The sequence below is a fragment of the Hypanus sabinus genome, chromosome 30 (genome assembly GCF_030144855.1).
Source record: "Hypanus sabinus isolate sHypSab1 chromosome 30, sHypSab1.hap1, whole genome shotgun sequence".
In the NCBI taxonomy this organism is placed as follows: Eukaryota; Metazoa; Chordata; class Chondrichthyes; order Myliobatiformes; family Dasyatidae; genus Hypanus; species Hypanus sabinus.
Genome location: NC_082735.1, coordinates 25,208,674 through 25,229,624, shown reverse-complemented (window position 1 = coordinate 25,229,624; position 20,951 = coordinate 25,208,674). Strand labels below are relative to the sequence as shown.

Genomic DNA, 20,951 nt, shown 5'->3' with positions numbered 1-20,951 from the left:
ATACCACTACTGGTAACTATATATGACTGGATAGAAATAAATGGAACCAAGGGGCTGTAGTTTCACTGTAATGATCTAGGATGTCAACAGTAACTTTGATCTATAGTTCAAAGTTGATTGGAGATTTCAAGTAAAGAGTTTAATGTGATAAATAGAAATTTGGTAGGGTTGGGGCTATTATACTTCAAAGGACTTTGGTGCCTTTGTGATCTCAGAATACTCCGATGAAGAATTTTTGAATTTTAGTCGCGGCTGTCACAGGAATACCAACATTCATTTCGTTGTCATATTAATGTCTAGGGACAATTTTCCAACTTGGAAATACTGCAGGGTTTTTCCACGAATGTTTGGATTGTGATGTTTAATGAGATGTTAATGTTTAACCAACTTTGTAAAGGATCAGCAGTAAAGATCCCATTAACCAGAATGGTGAGGGGGTGCACGGATTTCCGTGGAATCAGTGATTTTCGCAAGCCGTAACAAATAACAGCTTCCTCACCGTACCACCTAAAAATGCAATTTAAAAGAGAAGAGATGCAAGTTACAATAAAAGATTTATTGTAAAGGGAAAAAAAATCAGTAACTACTTTGTAAAAGAGAATTATTATTTTGCCGTAGACATGCACTTTGGAAACATGGCTTAATGGTAATGGATCTTACACCAACGCACAACCCACTGATTAAAATTATATATTCATGCTTCACACCTGTCAATAGTTTCTTATAAAACCAAGTTAAAATATGCAAAGCAATAGATGTACAGAAAAACTTTCTAAAAATTATAATAATTTCCTGAATCACTTACATAAACTCCTTTTATTGTAATAATAATATAAAAATTGGAAGATGAGTTTTCAAATGGGAAGGTTGTAAACCAGGACCTTTCCAGCCATGTTGGCTCCCAATCACTTCAATCTCATTCTCTATTTTTTTTTGTATCCCTGCAAATTATTCTGTCCCACACAGGCCCATGAACTCCTCTGTGATTTCTTCTGCCATTGAGGCAAAATCTACAGTAATCAATTACCCAACCATCTTGTCTTTTGGGATGGGAGAGGAAACCCAAGTGAGGGGAGGAAAGTCATGAAAAGAACAGGCAGATTCTACACAGAGGTCAGGATCAAAGCACAGTGAGGCAGTATCTGCTTGTCTTATATAATACAACACATGAAGCATTACAGTTTTATGAATTTATAGTGTTCTCGGGAAAATATCCAATAAATTGTTTGTCAGAATACTGATGGAATTCAACACTTATCAAAAGTATCGAAATGTCAAACATTGATGGCTATACTAAAATATTTGATATACAAAAATGGATATGGGAAAACCTGAAGTGAATCTGAAGTATTCAGCTGATTAATTAAAATCCTTCATTAGGCTTCCCACATGTATACTCTGTAATATGTTAGGAGGAATCGCAGAAAAAGAGATCTCAGAGATAAACAATACAATAAATCATCAAGAAAATTGACCATATCTTTTCCTAGAACTTTGAATTCTTCTCTGTTGGTATGCTAAAGCATTGTTGTATTTCGTGCTAACCCTAAATACAGAGATTTAAAATGGAGTGCTTTCCACGCAAAATAATTCGGCTGTGACCTGCAGAGGTCCCAATGGAAACATCAGAATTTATTGGATCGTCAGCACAATTGTTCCTCAGCAAACAGTGTATCAGTGGCTACGAGGCTGGAAATGCTATGAAGAGAGTTTGCGAGCTTTCTTGAGAAAGACTTAGGTGTGTTAGTGAATACTGTACACACCAGGAGTTAGAGCCCATATATAACAGAGCAATGCTAGCAGAAAAGCACTGTGGCCTCAGCAGATTTGTCAAGTGATCACACTAATGCAACTTAACACCGAAAAAAGCTTGTTAGCATCGTACAGCCTAAGATCCCACATGTACCGACAATTCAATTTCTAGGCACAAAATCACATGTTATACAATACGAAGTTCTGTTATAAGGTTATACAATTTATACAGAACACCATTCCACATAGAATAACAAGACAACTTGCAAATTTATTCAGTTTTACTAGTCTTGGTTGAGAGAATAATCAGTTGAAATGCCAAAGACTCAACAATATTTGACTGTGCGCTCCAAAATATTAAAGCAAATCAAGGACAATGATTTGCAATTATTTCAATTTTTTGCATTAACAACTAAATTTAATTTTGTTTTGAAATGACATATTGTCCCACTTGTTTGGAGGTCATCATGAGGTATTTGTACTTTAGTGCTTCAATATGTGAATATGCAGAAGACTGATCAAGTTCTTCAAGGAAGTGTCTACAAATTGGAATGCTGTTTCTCTTCACAGAGGTGGGGTCTGACTATTACAGCATTTTCTGGTTTCATCCAGAAATAGACCTTGTGCATTTTCATTGACCTATAGTTTATAAAATTATATTAACATGATATAAATTATTACATAACATATATCAGCCCCAGTAATAAATATAGAAAGTGATGGAAAGAGATGTAATGAGCTCCTTCCTTCCTTCTGCAAGCCCGCAGGTCACCCTTGGGCAAGGTGCTTATCCCACCCAATCAGGGTCACAGGAGCAGGTGGTGCACATCACAGATCCTGGTTATGCCACCACAGACGCCAGGCAGGTAATCTCTGAAGAGTATTGATAACAGCTGGGGTCACTCATCTTGTAAAGACACTGCCCAGCAGAAGACAATGGCAAACCTCCTCTGTAGAAAAATTTGCCCAGAACAGTCATGGTCATGAGACCATGATTGCCCACGTCATGCAACATGGCACATCACATGATGATGAGTATGTTCTCCAGATTAAAAAAAATATATATTTCAGTTTCTGTGTGTTGCAAATCTTTTCATTGGCTCTAATGTAAACTTATTATAATTTAATGGTACACCTTTGGTATATATCAAATGTGCCTCGTTCAAAAAAAGTATTACAAAAGGACGCATCATTACATGAAAGTTAACTCACAGCTGATAGAAGGTATCACCTGTATTTGAAAACATCTTTTATGCTTGTAATTAAGTTTTAGTACAAGACATTAATAAAACGAGAACAACTCATTCACAGTGATTGCATTAATGAGATGTTAGGCTTAACATTATTATATCTTCAATTTCAAAAGATGCTCATCTTGACTAGTAATCACAACTTTAGAAAGTAGGCAGTGCATTTCTATCACTGTGCCATTTCCCAACACAAGCAGAGTGTAACACATCACAATTTTAACAGCTTTGGTTGTTTTGGACATTATTTTAACAGGATCCAATATAAAGTTTAATATTCCTTTATGAACTGTCACAATAAGCTTCCTAACACTTTATACTAATGGCACATTTTTAAGTGTAATCACCATGTAAAGTAGGAAATATGACAAGTAATTTTTTTGTAGCAGTGCCCCACAAGGATTTTACTGCTGTTGGATAAGCGATATATCATGGGCAAAAAGCTGGATACAACTGGTTTTCTCTTCTATAAATAGTGAGAATCTTTTTCTGTTCACTGCATTTTATCCTTTTTACTGAACAGACGGCATCTCTCACAAGTGGCACCCTGCACGTACTGCAGTGGGATATATTTAGATTTTGTGCCCAGGTCTCTGTTTCTCAGAAAGGATAGTGACACTGACACTGACTCAAGGCTGCCAGGCTCTGATTATCTGGTTTTGGCTTCCACCCTCTTCCATTCCAGTCCTGACGAAGGGTCTTGACTCGAACTGTCATTATTCATTTCCTCCCAGGGATGACACCTGACCTGCTGAGTTCCTGCAGCAACTTGTGTCTGTTGCTTTAACATTTGCAGCATCTGCAGAACTTGTTGTGTCTCCGATTAGCTGTAGTTCTGAGGATTACATCATCACATCACTTGGCATGTTGTCACTTGGGCAGATGGCTGGTAAAAAAATTACACTAGCTACTCCTTCATACAGAGGTCCAGATCATTTCATGGGATAGTTTGCACTTACAGAATTACTGAACCCTTTGTAACAAATGGGTCCAGAGGCAGCTTGCCATTGTTTAATGATAGTAACATTGGCTATGCAAGCAACCACCTGCAAGATGCAATCAATGACACCGCCCCAAATGGCCCTCGTCAATCACTTCATCCTTCAAGCTAACAAGCTCCTGAATAGAGTTTTGTCACAGTGGTGTCGTACATTGCTGCTCCTCACATCCCCATGTAAATTACTGTTCTGGGTCCCTTCCAGCCTCCATTCCTTTGTCAACAGGATTTTTTCTTTGCCTAGTGAGCCATAAAAGAGACTTTGGCCCAAGCTAAATGTAACAGAAATACATTCTGTCTACTTGATCCAGGTGCACTGTAAGTTGTAGATAAAAGATGATGGAAATCAGGGTTTATTTATCACCGACCTTGACTTCTGAATAGCCCGAGTGATACTGGTTGATACAGAAGATAAGTCTCTATAATCACTGACCGATTTTCTCAGTTGAAGCACTGATACTTCAGTCTAGAAATTAAGCACATGATCCAGACCTAAACCTGTGCATCACTCTAACAAAGAGTTATCGTCATTTGGTTGGGATATCAAACTCAGGACCAATCTCCTTGTTCAAAAATCACATGGTGCTCTTCAAAGGTAAGGGAATTCCACTGATATCTTAGTTAATATTCTCCCTCACTGAACCACTAAAGCTCTGTTGGTAGCTTTTCAACTGGTCTGTGTGATCCTTCTCATAAATGCGTCTGCAAAAAGTAACCTTTTGGATAAAATGTTGTAAACTGTACAGAGGGTACAAACAGAGATATACCTCTTTTCAATTGTTTGCCAAGAATGGAAAAGCTCCCACGAGCTACTTAATTTGAAATGATTATGTTTAATATCGTCTTATCACACAGAATGGTACTTCATGTGTACTGATTCAGAGTCTATTTTTTTAAACAGTTGAAATATTAATACATGTACACTGTGGATCCTGTTTCTGTCTGTCAGGAGTAGATACGTTCACCCCGTGACCGTGTGGGTTTCCTCCGGGTTCTCTGCTTTTCTCCTACGTTCCAAAGATGTATGGGTTAGGAGGTTAATTGGTCACATGGATGCAACTGGGCGGTGTGGGCTCGTTGGGCCGGAAGGACCTGTTATTGGTAAATAAATAAGAAATGAAAATATGACGGCACAGCGGTGCTCAGTTAGTACTGCTTCTGCACAGCTTTGAGGAATTATATTCAATCCCGATCTTGGTGCTGCCCAAATAGAGCCTGCCAAGTTCTCTCTCTCTCTCTGTGCTCCAGATTATCCCAGCACGCCAAAGAATCGCTTGTAAGTTAAGATAAAGGGGAAAAAAAACTAAACAAGATTAGCATAGGCCCAACAGGCCAAATGGCCTTCTCTTGAGTTATATGCATTAAAAAAAACAATGTTCATAATCAGAAAACAGTGTTTTAAAAACTATAATCCTTATGCGAAAATTTGTGTTTTTATATAGTGGTTCAACTGTTATTTCTGTACTTTGTAGAGGAAATCAATGTCCCCTTCCCCCACGAGATCTTATTTCACTATCTACAAGGACATGATATTAATGCTTCCTGTTGGCCAAGGTGAAAACACACTGTGTTACAAAAATGGGAACTGGCTGAACAGCAAAACTCTCAGTTCTCCCAACTTGACTGAATTTAACCCTAATTTTGCAACCATTGACTGAAATGGAATTGTAATCAATGATGGCTGTTGCTTCAAGCCTCCAGGTCTCGTGCACAGCAATTCTCTTGCAAAAGCTTTATTATCTTATCAGTTTTAAGATTTTTTGTTAAATGTACTTCCTTGAAAAGTTTTTAGTCTTCTCTTTGGCTTAGTTTGACTTCTCCACTTACGTCCAATGATGTACATGTTGAAGATGTGGTAAATAGAACATTGTCTTAGAAATTCCATTGCATTGGACTACGTTTATACATGATACCTAGTAGAGTTTCCTTATTCAAAGTTTTGTTTTAAGTTGTTAATGTACATAATGTGGTGTTACCTGGACTGCTGAATGTGACAAGTGGAGTCCCATGCATGTTCAGATGCTTCCTCCATCTTTGGTGTTTGCACATCACTCATGCAGAAGTGAGTCTTTCCAAGATCTCCAAGCTTGCTTTAGCTTAACTGATCAGGCTGCAGCCCAGGGTGTCTGATGCTCAAGTAAAAACCCCTCCCCCATGGCTGCACTTTCAGGTCTCCAGTTTGTTTCTCATCCTTGATAGTAACCCCGATCAAAATTCCTTTGTGGATAACAAAGGATCTGACTTGATCCTAGAAATCCTAGTTCCTCTCCTCCCCAACTAATGCCTTGACTTCTCTTTTACCTATTTGTCCCCCCCCCCCACCCATCTCTGTCTCTCTCAGTACCCTGCATCGGTCACCTAAACAGTATCCACAATTAACTAATTTCCCCTGCTCATTTCTCAATGTTGGAAGTACTGTACAGGAATAAATTTGAACTTGGAGCCTCAGGCCTGAGGTGCAATTGATCTGTGTAACAATGAGCCTTTGGGGGAAAAAAAGATGTACAGAATCAGAATCAGGCTTATTATCGCTGACATGCATTGTTTTTGTCACAGGAGTACAGTGCAAGACATAAAAAAAAGATTATGGTAAGTTACAAAAATAAATGGTTCAAAATAAGGATTACAAGGTAGAGTTCTTGGACTTTCAAAAAGTATCTGATGGTGAAGGGGAAGAAGCTGTTGAGTGTAGGTCTTCAGGCTCCTGTACCTCATCTCTGATGGAAGTAATGGGAAGAGCGCACATCCCGGATGGCGAGGATCCTTAATAATTTGTCATCTCTGTGCCTTGAAGATGTCCTTCTTTCATGGTGGGAAAACTTGTGGCTATGCTGGAGATGGCTGAGTCTATAGCCCTCTGCAGCCTCTTTTAATCCTGTGCACTGGAATCTGCATACCAGCCTGTGATGCAACCAGTTAGAATATTCTCCAACACACATCTGTAGAAGTCTGCAAGAGTCTTTGGACCACAGTGAACCACATTTTGATTCATTTTTTCCAAGCCCTAAAGAATTCTTTCTTTATAACGAGATCAAATTCTTAAGGATGGATAGGCACTCTAAACTTGCAAGTATAGCATTTAATTTTTGCAGCATTATTTTCAGGAAAAAAATGACAACCTTCATTTGTGTTGTATACTTTCAGGAAAAAAAAAGACATATAACAATAATCTACAGTCAAACAAAACGATTTAACAGTTACTGCTTTACGTTAGTTAAGCAATTCAGGGATTTGTTGCATATTGTTAAACAAATCATTCCTTACAGTCACATGATACACCTTAAACTCTGATCACAGGGGCTGCAGTTCACCGGCTGGAACAGCACCAATCTTAGTGTCAGAATTCGGCCACTTCCTTCCATCCTACTTTTTCCCCTTCAACCATCAGCACTCCTCTCTATCAATCAGCTGTCATACCTCCAATTTCACCTGACCTCCCCTTTGCTCCATTGCCAAACGCTGCTTCCTGGCTCAGGAGGAAGTCAGAAGCGGTCTGGCCAAGTCAGGTGATTTTAACACATGACAGATGCCACCAAACTTGTCGGTCCCGAGCGCCCGATAGACATCGGGTCTAACCAATGGGCGTGAGGCGCTGGGCGGCGGGTGTTGACGCAGTGGGGAGACGCGGCCAATAAGCGGTGGAAGCGAACAAGGAGGAAGCAGGGTGTAAGGTGAGGCGGGTTTGGTTGCGCGGTTCGGGAAGCTCGAGCGCTGTTGTCCAGCTGAGTGCGGCCGAGTTCGGGCAGGGAGGCGGAGGCGGCGGCGGCGGCTCAACCTCGCGGGTCGCGACATGTCCATACAGTACGGTGACGAGGAGCCGCTGGCTGGCAGTTATGGCGGGGTGGACTCGTTCCCCAAGGACTTCGGTTACGGGGTGGAAGAAGCAGACATGGAAGGGAACGAGTCACAGTCAGACAGCAAACCCCGCATCTTGCTGATGGGCCTCAGGCGCAGTGGTAAGTCGTCCATCCAGAAGGTGGTCTTCCACAAGATGTCCCCCAACGAGACCCTCTTCTTGGAGAGCACCAATAAGATCTACAAAGACGACATCTCCAACAGCTCCTTCGTCAACTTCCAGATTTGGGATTTCCCTGGGCAGGTGGACTTCTTCGACCCCACCTTTGACTATGAGATGATCTTCAGGGGCACTGGAGCGCTCATCTTCGTGATAGATGCGCAGGTAAAAGCTAACCGCATTGACGGAGGGCTTTGCAGTGTAGACTGCCTTATTCCAATGATGTAATCTGTTTAAAATGGAGGGGAGGGATAACTTCAGCCGTGTATCTCTACCTCTTTTCTTCTCCCCCTCCCCTCTTGAGTAACAATATTATGTACAATCCTAAACAAATGTGTAGGTTCCCTCGCGTATTTTAGAAGAAAACATCCACTTTGCTTGGTTTTATTGACTTAAACCGCTAGCCATATCTTACAGTGCATTGGGGTTATCTGGATATGGTTAAGGAGCTTTGGTCCAGGAAAACCTTAAGTATTGTTTCTCACACAGTGTACCAGATAGATGGCCCTGATATATTTGGGATAGGTACTGTTCAGCATTTGTTCTTTTACAAATGTAATGTTTGCTTTTCTCTATGACTCACAGTGACAAGTTTTCAGTGATTTTTCCACATGATGTGCTTATTTTGAAATATCTTTAGGAGTGACCTGTATAGCTAACGTTGTTTTATCTGTTGAACCTTTAGTTGCAATCGAAGCATGAAATAATAGTTTGTTTAGGTATGAACAAACCTTGGAAGTATTTTCAACGTTTTGGGGCTAAAGAAATTCAATAGAATGTCCTAAAGTAATTGGTTCTAATAGTATTCTATCCTTTAAGTTCTTTAATGGTATTTCAAATACCACCATGTTAATCATTGAAGCTGTCATCTAGAAGATACAGAACCTGTTTGCATACTATGATCAAGCCCAATTGGCATCTTAGTGCTAAACTGAATTGTACTTTCCCACCTCTTTTAATTAATTCATTCTGAAATAATTTAAGATGAGAAATATTTCAGTCTTTATCTAGGCTTTGTGAAATGCATCATGCTTTCCTGAAGAAAATGATAAACTCTTGCATAATTATTTATGGCCTGGGCCTTCTATGGTTCTAGGTGTATTGTGGCTAATAGAAAGTAAGCATTCACATTTGTAGAATGTATTCAGTCCCTTACTAACAGAATTCCTAGTGCAAAATGATCAAAATATAGCAACCAAGAACAAGAGAAAATCTGCAGATACTGGAAATTCAAGTATCACAAAATTGATGGAGGAACTCAGCAGGCCAGGCAGCATCTATGGAAAAGAGTATCGTTGACATTTCAGGCCGAGACCCTTCGGCAGGACTGGAGAAAAAAAGATGAGTAGATTTAAAATGTGGGGGAGGGGAGATAGAAACACAAGGGGATAGGTGAAATGGGAGGGGGTAAGGGATGAAGTAAGCAGCTGGGAAGTTGATTGGTGAAAGAGAGAAAGTGTTGGAGAAGGGGGAGTCTGAAGAAGAAGACAGAAAGCCATGAAAGAAGAAAAGGGGGGCAGGAGCACCAGAGGGAGGCGATGGGCAGGCAAGGAGATGAGAAATTGAAAAGAGGATGGGGAATGGTGAAGGAGAGGGTGGTTGGGAGGGTCTGTTACCAGAAGTACAAGAAATCGATGTTCACGCCATCAGGTTGGAGGCTACCCAGATGGAATATAAAATGTTGCTCCTCCAACATGAGTGTGACCTCATCACAACAGTAGAGGAGGCCATGGATTGACATATTGGAATGGGGAGTGGCATTAAAGTGGTTGGCCACTGGGAGATCCTGCTCCTTCTGGTGGATGGAGCATAGGTGCTCCGTAAAACGGTCTCCCAAGCTACACTATATAAAAATATTATACTAAATATAGCAACTTTAAGATTCTTTCAGCACAAAGTCATCTTATTTCTGTTCCATTCTTTGTTACACAGCATAATTGCTGCATCTTTCCTTAAAATGAGAACTAAAGATTATGGTGACAAGTTTACAGGAAAGGTTTAGGCACAAGTCCTAATTCTTTTCTCCATTATTTCTTCTAACTTTAGCATTTAACTTCATGTACACTTCAAAGCTTTAGAATTTTTACCTTCCATGGTTTAAATTTTTAAGCAAGAATAGAACTATTTAAAAACTTGTCTCTGTTTTTGAATTTTTGATATTTTTGAAAATATTTTTGAACTTTAATTTCTGACTAGGTTAGTTTGGATAGCAGATTGGAATGGCTGGTACATTTGAGATCTATTGTTAGAAATGAAATTTACAAGCAACTTCCTGGTTCTCTCCTAGTTGAGTTTTGGGCTCTCATTCTCCTGATTTATGGGATGGGCAACAGATTATTGTATTTAAGTTGTGACATGCCTTCATCTTTGATCTGGCAGCCACTAACCAAGTGCTGAACATGCAGCTGTGAAGGTAGGGGAATTCACTTGCCACTTTCAGATCCTCTGGTGCTTGAAGTCATGTTAGTAAGAACAAAAGTTGTCAGACATTACTATTGTATTTTATAAACAAATGCTGAAATATGTAGTTCTAGCAATTAAACACTAGTCTTTCTGTTAAATTTGGAATGCTATTGGTTTTCTAATGACAGTTATCTGAAATATTTGTTTGCATCATCAGTGCTCAAATTAAGTATTTTCAGCAATTTTCTGTTTTTAGTTCTGACTTGTACTCTACAGTTTTTTAGCTTTTGGAATGTGTTGGACTGTCTGTGCTCTTATTTATACACTTGATCAAATAACTAGACTCTAATATTTGAATCTCTTCCAGATAATAGAGGATTCCTTGATCTCATTGCAGCTGGATGCTTCAATGGCATTCTGATGTGTTGGGTTTCAGTGCACTGCAGTCTGTGTTGAGGCTGAAAATAAAATGCCCCATTCTATGTAGTTTAGTAGTTTTAAACTTTTTGTTAAAATTCAAATTGAAATAAAGAATATTAATAAAGATGGCAACACTGATATCAGAACTAATAGTTTGAATCTGGATGCTATCAACTAAGAATTAATGCAGTTAGGGAAACTATGATCTTAAATGAAGCTTTTCTGAAGAAAAGGTGAGAGTGTTTCCATTCGGGGAGGAGGGTGCAGATTTGTAAGTTACACTTCTGTTCATTTTTACTGAGGCAGGCTGGCAGTTAATGTAACACAGTGTAATCATTTAAAGTTTATACATGGATGCCAGTGATGGTGCAGATAGCAATCATTCACTTAACTCTACTAACTTTATCAATTTCTCTTTGATATTTTGATCCTGAGGGAAATATTTTTCGGTATTTTCTCCTTGTAACTTCTCATCCTATATTCCAATTCTTCCTCTCTTCGACAGACTACCCCCTCTTAAAAAAAAATCTGGGCTCCCAACACATGAAAATTTAATGCAAGAAGTGGAATAATTCTCATTGATTTAGCTCCTTTCTTTGAACTACCTTTACGTGAGATCAGTTGGAAGTGATAGTTGCCTATACTTAACTTGGAATACTTTTTTTTGCCAAATGGAACCGAAGGTTGTCAACTTGAATTGCATATCATGCCACTATAACCTTTAGAAACTTGCTCTGTCAGCATTACAATCAGCGATAATTCAGCCTTCGATTGTGCGGTCTGATCTGTGTTCTTTTGCTTCTGTGAAACTTCAGCTATCGGTTGCTTTTAATTCCCAGTACGTCTAATTAACAAAATAAATACTATGCATTGGAAGATGCTAAATTTTCCAGATTAAGTATAGGCCTTTTGATTTGAGCAGCAATTACTCATTTTTGGATATAGTAAGTCAATACACTAGAAGGTGTTGCATCTTGTTTGTGTAACTGAGTTAATGCCACTCTTGTCACATACTTTTTAGATAGTGGCTTCTTTTCAATAGGTTCTATGGGTACATTTAATGTCAGAGAAATGTATACAATGTGCATCCTGAAATTCTTTTTCTTCGCAAATATCCAGGAAAACAGGGGAGTACCCCAAAGAATGACAGACAAATGTTAGAACCCAAAAGCCCCCCCCCAGCTGCCCCCTCCCACGCACATGCAGCAGCAAGGCAACAACCTCTTCCCCCACCAGCAAAAAAGGCATCAGCACCCTCCACCGAGCTCTCGAACATGCAGCAAAGCATCAGTAAAGACGCAGACTTGCAGTACCCCAAAGACTACTTGTTCACCTGTTAATTTGATATACCACAGGCTCTCTCCTTCCCTAATAAGGGAAAAAGAGGTGTCCCCATTTCACAGTGAGAAGGGAGACATAACAAACAACTCGCAGATTTATGGTGTCAAAAGTCTGTTGTGTTGCGCTTTCCAAGCCCTGCGCCCAGAGAATTGGCCCCGAGACTCAGGTCTCTGGACATACAGCCGTTCCTGATGTTCTGTGTTCTCCTGCGACGCCGCATCAGGGCCACCAGCCTTGAATCAACCTGTCTTCAGAACCACAAAAATCTGGCACCCTGAAGGTGTGCCAGTCTTCCAGGCTGCATCCTTGGGATGCCAAAAAAATGCCAGTCATGAGGCCCTGAGAGCAGGTCCCATTCTCACAAAGAATCGAAGTCTGAGTGTAGCTCCTGGCGAGGGTCTCCAAAAGAACCTTGAAAAGGGAAAAAAAAGATATATCAAAGATGGAAATAGAGCTGTTTCTGAAGATGCACGCAAAGGAGTCGCCGTTAGGCACCATCTTGACTTTGCTTCACCCTCAGTATTAACTAACTATATGTGAAAAGTATTTTGTGTTACCCTATCATTACAGTGACTAGTTTGCATGATTATGGGTGTTGATCAAATATGGACAACTAATCTTCAGAATTGAAATTCTTCTTTTGCTCTTTTTTTATTTAGGGCAATGTTCTTTTGACTATATTAAATAATTTTTAATGTATGAAGTTTACATTGATATTTCAATTATTTGAAAGTAAAAGTTTAGGCGGTGGTGTTTTTAAGCACTTTACCACTAACTTCAACTTTCTACACCTTCTATGTCCTCTTTAAACAGAAAAATAAATGTTTTAATTATGGTGCTGGCAGATGGATGTAAAATTTGGAAAAGATGATGAAGCACAAGCGAGAATGACAACTGATGGCAAGTTTTGAAACATAAGTTTATGCCGTGCCATTAGCTGCCCATTGTTAGTCAGTTTTCAGGTATCTTTGGTGTTCAGTGCTGTATGTGATGCATGTAAGTTAAAGTACCAGTGACTTGTTTCTCATTTTGGAAGTACTGTGATATCACAAGACTTGTATATTTAAAAAAAAATCTGAAATGGATTTTATCCTGAAGTTTTCAGCTTGCACTTAGTAAGAAAATGTTCCTCTGCCTTCAAGTATGTATTTGTACAACTATAATAATAAGATTATTGCAGCTTTGAGAGGTGCGTTGTGGATTGCAATGTGAAGCAACATTCTGTGCATGCCTTTTTCTTTTTGAATTGGGGATTGAATTAATACAAGTTAGTATATGAAATTGGAAGATTTTCACGGATGGTTTTGTACTTGAGCTGTACAGTTCTAAAATTATCAGAATATCTCAGTCTTGCAGGAGGATGGGAACCAGAGTGCCAGAACAGATAATGGAGAGGTTGTGCAGACATGTTATTCAGATCTCAGACAGAGTCAGGAATCAAAACATTGAGCATGGAGTGACTAATATCCTGAGCTGTGTATATTTCAATGCAAGAAGTATCGTAGGAAAGGCAGATGAGCTCAGGGCCTGGATCAATACGTGGAGCTATGATATTGTAACTATTAGTGAAACTTGGTTACAGGAGAAGCAGAACTGCAGCTCAATATTCTGGGGTTCCATTGTTTTAGACATGAGAGCTGGAAGTATTAAAGAGGAGGGGGGGCATTACTAGTCATGGCTGTGCTCAGTCAAGACAGACTGGAGAACTAATTTACTGAGGCGTTACGGGTGGAACTGAGGAATAAGGAAGGTATGATGACATTAATGGGCTATATTACAGACCCAACAGTCTGAAGGATACAAAGGAACACATTTATAGAGTGATCACAGACTATTGCAAGAAACGTAAGGTTGTTATAAAAGGTGATTTTTAACTTTCCATATAGTGACTAGGACTCCCATACTGTAAAAAGACTAGATGGGATAGCGTTTGCCCAGTGTGTTCAGGGAAGTTTCCTTAATTGGTACGTAGAAGTCCCAGTGAGAGAGTGCATCTGTATTTACTCAGGAGATGTATCTACAGAAGTAAGGTAAAACAGCATCAACTTCATGGACTGTAAACAGATTAGAGGAGGTGGTGTTTGCTGTCTAGAGGCACATTAGGGTGGATAGATCCCCAGGGCCTGACAAGGTGTTCCCTCAGTTCCTGTGGGAGGCAAGTGCAGAAATTGTTGGGGCCTTTGCAGAAATACTTAAATCATCCTTGGAGACAGGTGAGGTAGTGGAGAATTGGAGAATAGCTAATGTTCTGGTGTTTAAGAAAAACTTTAAAAATAAACCAGGAAATTATAGTCCGGTGAACATGACATCAGTAGTAGGAAAGTTATTGGAAGGTGTTCTAAAGGACTGGGAATACAAGTATTTGGATAGACATGGACTGATTAGAATTAGTTAGCTTGACTTTGTGTGTGGTAGGTCACGTCTATTCCAATCCTACATTTTGAGGAAGTTAACAGGGAAGTTGATAAAGGCAAGCCAGTGGATGTTGTCTACGTGGACTTCAATGTAGGAGGATGGTCAAGAAGGTTTAGTCACTTGGCGTTCAAGCTGTGGTAGTAAATTGGTTTAGATATTGGCTTTGTTGGAGAAGCCAGAGAGTGGTGGTAGATGGTTGCCTCTCTGACTTGAGGCCTGTGACTTGAGTGCCACAGGGGTTGGTGCTGGGTCTGTTGTTTGTCATCTATTGTATATCAACAATTTTCATTAATACTGTGGTTAACTAGATCAGCAGACTTGTAGATGACACTAAGGTTGGGGGTTTAGTGGACAGTGAAGTCTTTCATGGCTTGCTGTGGGATCTGGACCAGCAGAGGAAAAAGGCTGAAAATTGACAGATGGAATTTAATGCAGACAAGAGCGACTTGTTGCACTTTGGTAGGACTAACCAGGGTAGGTCTTACACAGTGAATGTTAGGGATCATGGATTAAGGGTGAAAGGTGAAAAGTTTAAGGGGAAAACATGGGGAAGTTTCATTTAGAGGTTCATGAGAGTGTGGAATGAGCTGCCAGTGCAAGTGGGCATACAAGCTCACTTTTAACATTTAAGAGAAGTTTGGATGGTAGGGGTATGGAGGGCTGTGGTCTCAGTGCAGGTTGATGGGAGTAGACAGTTTAAATGGCTTGGCATGAACTAGATCAACTGAAAGGTCTGATTCTATGAATGCACTGTTTCCAGAGGGGAGAAATCTATTTATATAAGTGCCTCAAAGATATTGGAAGGTAAATGTAATAATTTTTTTTTAGAAGCTTCAGCTTCTTTATTAACTTTTAACTTGAAGCAGAAGAAAGATGGGTTTATTTCCTTTACTGAAAATCACAAAATACTTATTTCTATACTGCTGCTATTCCTAATAAGGTCAACCAGTCATTTAAAAAAATCAAAGCAAATGTCATAAGAATCAATATTTGTTTCTATATTTAGTTTTCTCTACATTATACTGTGGGATCTAACCCCACCTTTGGGGGTGGGGGGGGAAGCATGTTTTCCAGTTAGTGTGAGGAATGATATTGTCAATTGGATTATAATTTTAATATTCTGCTACCAATATCATGAAAAAGTCAGTTTTGCATGCAAGACCAATGTCCTGCAATTACAGCCATTTACTTTGACCATTATTTGTTGAATAACACCATCGATCACTTTCTTAATTGAGTTTTCTTACTGCTTTGCCTGGCATTAAATTAGTAATGCAAACTTTGGCATACAAGGCAAAATCACCATTTCCTTGGAAATTCTCATGTGGAAGTATTCGTACTTTGTACGCTCCCAGATGGCAGCAGTACATCATCGGTTTCTTTCATGTGCTTCATAGAATGGTGCAGTAGCTGGCTGCTGGTTTTCAATTTGTCATTGCACCGGAATAGAGTATTCATTGTTGAATGTAATACCTTCCAGTTGCGACAGTCTGCTACAGAATACTTGGCAAATGTGTACATCTTCATCGTTGAAGAGTAGTGGTCACTTAAATATGAGCAGTTGAAGGCAAGATCAATAATTTGCTGTTAACCAGCTGGCTTTCAAACAGCTGGAGTTTGATTTCAAAAGTCCATACATGACTAAACCTGGCAAGCCTTCAGTTTGGTGTGAAATGTGTGGTTTCCAGTTTGTGTTGCAATGATCACTTGCTGGGTTTCTCTTTCCCAAAAAGGTGCACATCTTTGTGTGAGACAGTGCAAAGAACGGTGAATACTATACTTCATTTGAGTCACCTTGAACTTTGTATGGTACAGGCGACTTGCATTATGCTTTTAAGTTCATCGGATTTACTGAAGTCAATTGCATAATATCAATTTTATTTGCCATTGTATGGTATGATGTATGGTAATTTCTGCATGAGTTGGTTTTGCAAACCATTATTTGACAGAAATATAAAAATATGGCATATTCATTGTTGGACGGCTTCATTGCAACTACCTGAATTGCATGTGTTCCCTATGGTGCTATCAATAACCAGGCTGCTTTGCAGCATCTGATAACTTTAGGACTATACAAACCCCATTTCCAGAAAAGTTGGGATATTTTCCAAAATGCAATAAAAACAAAAATCTGTGATATGTTAATTCACTTGAACCTTTATTTAACTGACAAAAGTACAAAGAAAAGATTTTCAATAGTTTGACTGACCAACTTAATTGTATTTTGTAAATATACACAAATTTAGAAATTGATGGCTGCAACACACTCAACAAAAGGTGGGACAGAGGCATGTTTACCATTGTGTTACATCACTTTTCCTTTTAATAACACTTTTTAATCGTTTTGGAACTGAGGATACTAATTGTAGTAGATTTGCAATTGGAAATTTTGTCCATTCTTGCTTGATATAAGACTTCAGCTGCTCAACAGTCCGTGGTCTCCGTTGTCTGATTCACCTCTTCATGATGTGCCATACATTTTCAATAAGAGATAGATCTGGACTGGCAGCAGGCCAATCAAGCAAACGCACTCTGTGTCTACAAAGCCACGCTGTTGTAGCCCGTGCAGAATGTGGTCTGGCATTGTCCTGCTGAAATAAGCATGGACATCCTGGGAAGAGACGTCGCCTTGATGGCAACATATGTCTTTCTAAAATCCTAATATATGCATCGGTCAATGGTACCTTCACATACATGCAACTCACCCATGCCGTGGGCACTGATGCACCCCCATACCATCACAGATGCTGGCTTTTGCACCTTTTGCTGATAACAATCAGGATGGTCGTTTTCATCTTTGGCACGGAGAACTTGATGCCCGATTTTTCCGAAAACTAGCTGAAATGTGTACTCATCTAACCACAGCACACGGTTTCACAGTCTTTCGGTCCATCTGAGATGAGCTCAGGCCCAGAGAACTTGCCGGCGTTTCTGCATAGAGTTGATGTATGGCTTCCTCCTTGTGTAATACAGTTTCAAGTTGCATTTCTGGATGCAGTGATGGACTGTGTTAAGTGACAATGGTTTTCTGAAGTACTCCCGAGCCCAGGTGGCTATAATTGTTACAGTAGCATGATGGTTTCTTAGGCAGTGCCGCCTGAGGGCTCGAAGATCACGCACATTCAACAGTAGTTTCCGACCATGCCCTTTACGCACTGAGATGTCTCTGAATTCTCTGAATCTTTTCACAATATTATGTACTGTAGATGTTGAAAGACCTAAATTCTCTTCAATCTTGCATTGGGAAATGTTCCTTTTGAACTGACTAACAATTCTGTCACGAATTTTGGCACAAAGGGGTGAGCCACAACCCATCCTTGCTTGCAAAGACTGAGCCTTTGATGGACGCTACTTTTATACCCAGTCATGATACCTCATCTGCTACCAATTAGCCTGCTTAATATGGAGTCTTCCAAACCGGTGTTACTTGAATATTCTGTGCACTTTTCAATCTTATTTTAACTGTGTCCCAACTTTTGTTGAGTGTGTTGCAGCCATCAAATTCTAAATTTGTGTATATTTACAAAATACAATTAAGTTGGTCAGTAAAACTATTGAAAATCTTTTCTTTGTACTTTTGTCGGTTAAATAAAGGTCGCGTGAATTAACATATCACAGATTTTTGTTTTTATTGCATTTTGGAAAATATCCCAACTTTTCTGGAAATGGGGTTTGTAAGTGTCACCTGGGATATAGAGAAGATTGTATTTTGTTAATAGAAACATTCTGTGCTAGTAGTAGAATGGATTGCTGTCCATTGTTGAACTTGTAAACGCATGTAGATGTTTATGGTTCCTTGCATTTCTTAACATATTGCTAACTAGTCCATTTGATTTGAAGGAATGACTGGAAGATGGTTAGATCGACATTACTGCTGTTTTAATTAAAGCTGTACCAGACATGACCTTTTTTGATAACTTCATTTATTGATGAACAATGTACTTCTGAGTATGTGTTACTTGGTAAACTGTAACAACAGCGAATTTAAAGAAGCTTGTCTCAAGATCCAAGGTACCAATAAAGACAACCAACAAAAGCACTGTGATGTACAGGATCACCTGTGGAGACTGCAACAAGAACTATGTTGGCCAGACAGGACATGTAAACTTCGCTCGTTTGCGGGAACACAAGCTGATGGTACGAGGACATGATCTACTGTCACTGATCTTGGTATAGGAAGACTGAAAAGGACACCACTTTAACTGGGACACAACAGAGATTCTGGCACAGACAAACACGAAGTAGGCATACAAATTTTTAGAAGTGTGGTTCTCCTTTGGTAATTCCCTAACCAAACATATTGAAATAGATGCCATGCAAACATCCCTAAGAGCTAATGAAATGTGAGGTAATAGAATTTAAAGATTAACTGAAGGGGTAGCCAATCAGGACTGAGCCAAGTGAATGCTATATTGGTGGGGGGGATGCTATATAAGTGCAATCGCTCTCAAAAAGAGACAACAACAGCTGTGCACTGTGGATGTCGCCTTGACTGGTGATGAAACGTCTGCAAGCTAATTGCCAAGCTCGGCAAACACTGCAACATCAAATGTACCACATCTTCTCCGGGCAGACGGAATCACAACCTGATTTAATAACACTTGTATGTGTTGTGAAATTTGCTTTGCAGCAGCAGTACAGAGCTATACCAAAATTGCTATAAATTACATTAAGAATATGTATGGTGCAAAAAGTGTGAAATAGTGAGGTAGTGTTCATGGACTATTCAAAAATCCAATAGTGGAGGGGAATAACCTGTTCCTAAAACATTGAGTGTCCGTCTTCAGTTTCCTGTACAACCTCATTGGTAGTAATGAGAAGAGGGCCTGTCTTGGATAGTGAGTATCCTTCATGATGCTGTCTCCTTGAGACACCATCTTTTGAAGGTGCTCTCGATTAAGGGGGTGGCTAGTGCTCTGATGGAGCTGGCTGCATTTACAACTTTCTGCAGCTTTTTGTTATCCTGTGCATTGGTATATCCATACCAGATGTTGGTGTAACCAATCAGAATGCTCTCCATGGTATATCTGTAGAATTTTGCTAGTCTTTGACAAACCAGATCTTAAACTCTTAATGAAACAGAGCCTCTGGTGTGCCTCTTTGATAATTTCATCAATATGTTAGAATGAGGAAAGATTGTCAGAGATGGTGATGCACAAGAACTTGAAGCTGCTCACCCTTTCCACTGCTGACCCCTCAATGTGGATTGGTGTGTGTTCTCCTGTCTTTCCCTTTCTGAAGTCTACAATCAATTCCTTGGTCGTACTGACACCACTTAGTAGCCGATCTACGTCACTCCTGTTCGCCTCTTCATCAGCATTTGAATAGCCACACAGTTAAGTGTGTGGAGAGAGTCGAGAAACAGGCTCACACATCCTTGAGTTGCGATGGTGTTAATTCAGTGAGGAGATGTTATTTCTGATTCTTCTACTCCCTCCCACCCCCCGCTGGCCTCTGCATGAGGAAGTCCGGTGGCAGAGGAAAGTACAGAGGTCTGGGCTTTGAAATTTGCTGATTAACAAGGGAATAATGGTGTTGAATACTGAGCTGTAATCAATAATCAGCAGCCTGACATACTGTAGGTATGTCCAGGTGCTTCAAGTCCAAGTAGAGAGCCAGTGAGATTGCTTCTGCTGGAGAGCTGTTGTGGTAGGCAAATTGCTTGGGCAGTATTTAATTCTAGCCAATACCAAACACTCTAAGCACTTCATCACAGCAGATGTGAGTGCTGTTGGGCAATAGTCATTAAGGCAGTTCACCCTGTTCTTGAGTACCAGTATAATTGCTCATTTGCAGCAGCAGATGAGAATCTCTAACTGCAGCAATGAGAGGGCGAAGATGTCCTTGAACATGCCAATCAGTCGGTTGGCATAGATTTTCAGTGCCCTGCCAGGTGTACCATCAGGGCCTGATTCCTTGCAAGCATTCACCTTCTTGAAAGATGTTCTGACATCGGCCTCTGTGACATGTCACAAGATTGCTAGATGCTGCAGGTTTTTGCACTGGTGTAGTCTTATTCTCCCTTTCAAAGCATGAATAAAAGGTGTTTAGCTCGTCAGGGAATGGAGCATCACAGCCATTGATGTTAGGTTCCTCCTTGTAGGAGGAAGTAAAGGCCGGCAAATCCTGCCATAGCTGATGTGCATCTAGTTACTTCACTCAGAATTTCTTTTTTCTTAAAATAGCCTTCCATAGGCCATACCTGCACTTCTTCCAGAGTCCAGACGTTCAGAATCATTTGTCATGAATGCCTCAGATCTACCTGTAGCAAACTGTGAATCCCCTGGTTTATCCACAGCTTCTGGTTTGAGAATGTCTGGTATGTTCTCGAAGACAGACACGCACTGGTCCACACAGAATG

General features: G+C 39.9%; 1 protein-coding gene across 1 annotated transcript in view; it reads left to right on the top strand.

The window, feature by feature from the left end:
• The first annotated feature begins 7,653 nt into the window (after nt 1-7,653).
• Nucleotides 7,654-20,951, top strand: part of rragca (Ras-related GTP binding Ca) — a 41,621-nt gene continuing 28,323 nt past the window's right edge. The window contains exon 1 of the mRNA XM_059954431.1: nt 7,654-8,176. Coding sequence (XP_059810414.1) covers nt 7,787-8,176 — 390 coding nt within the window. The 5' untranslated portion in view covers nt 7,654-7,786. The remainder of the gene's footprint in view (nt 8,177-20,951) is intronic.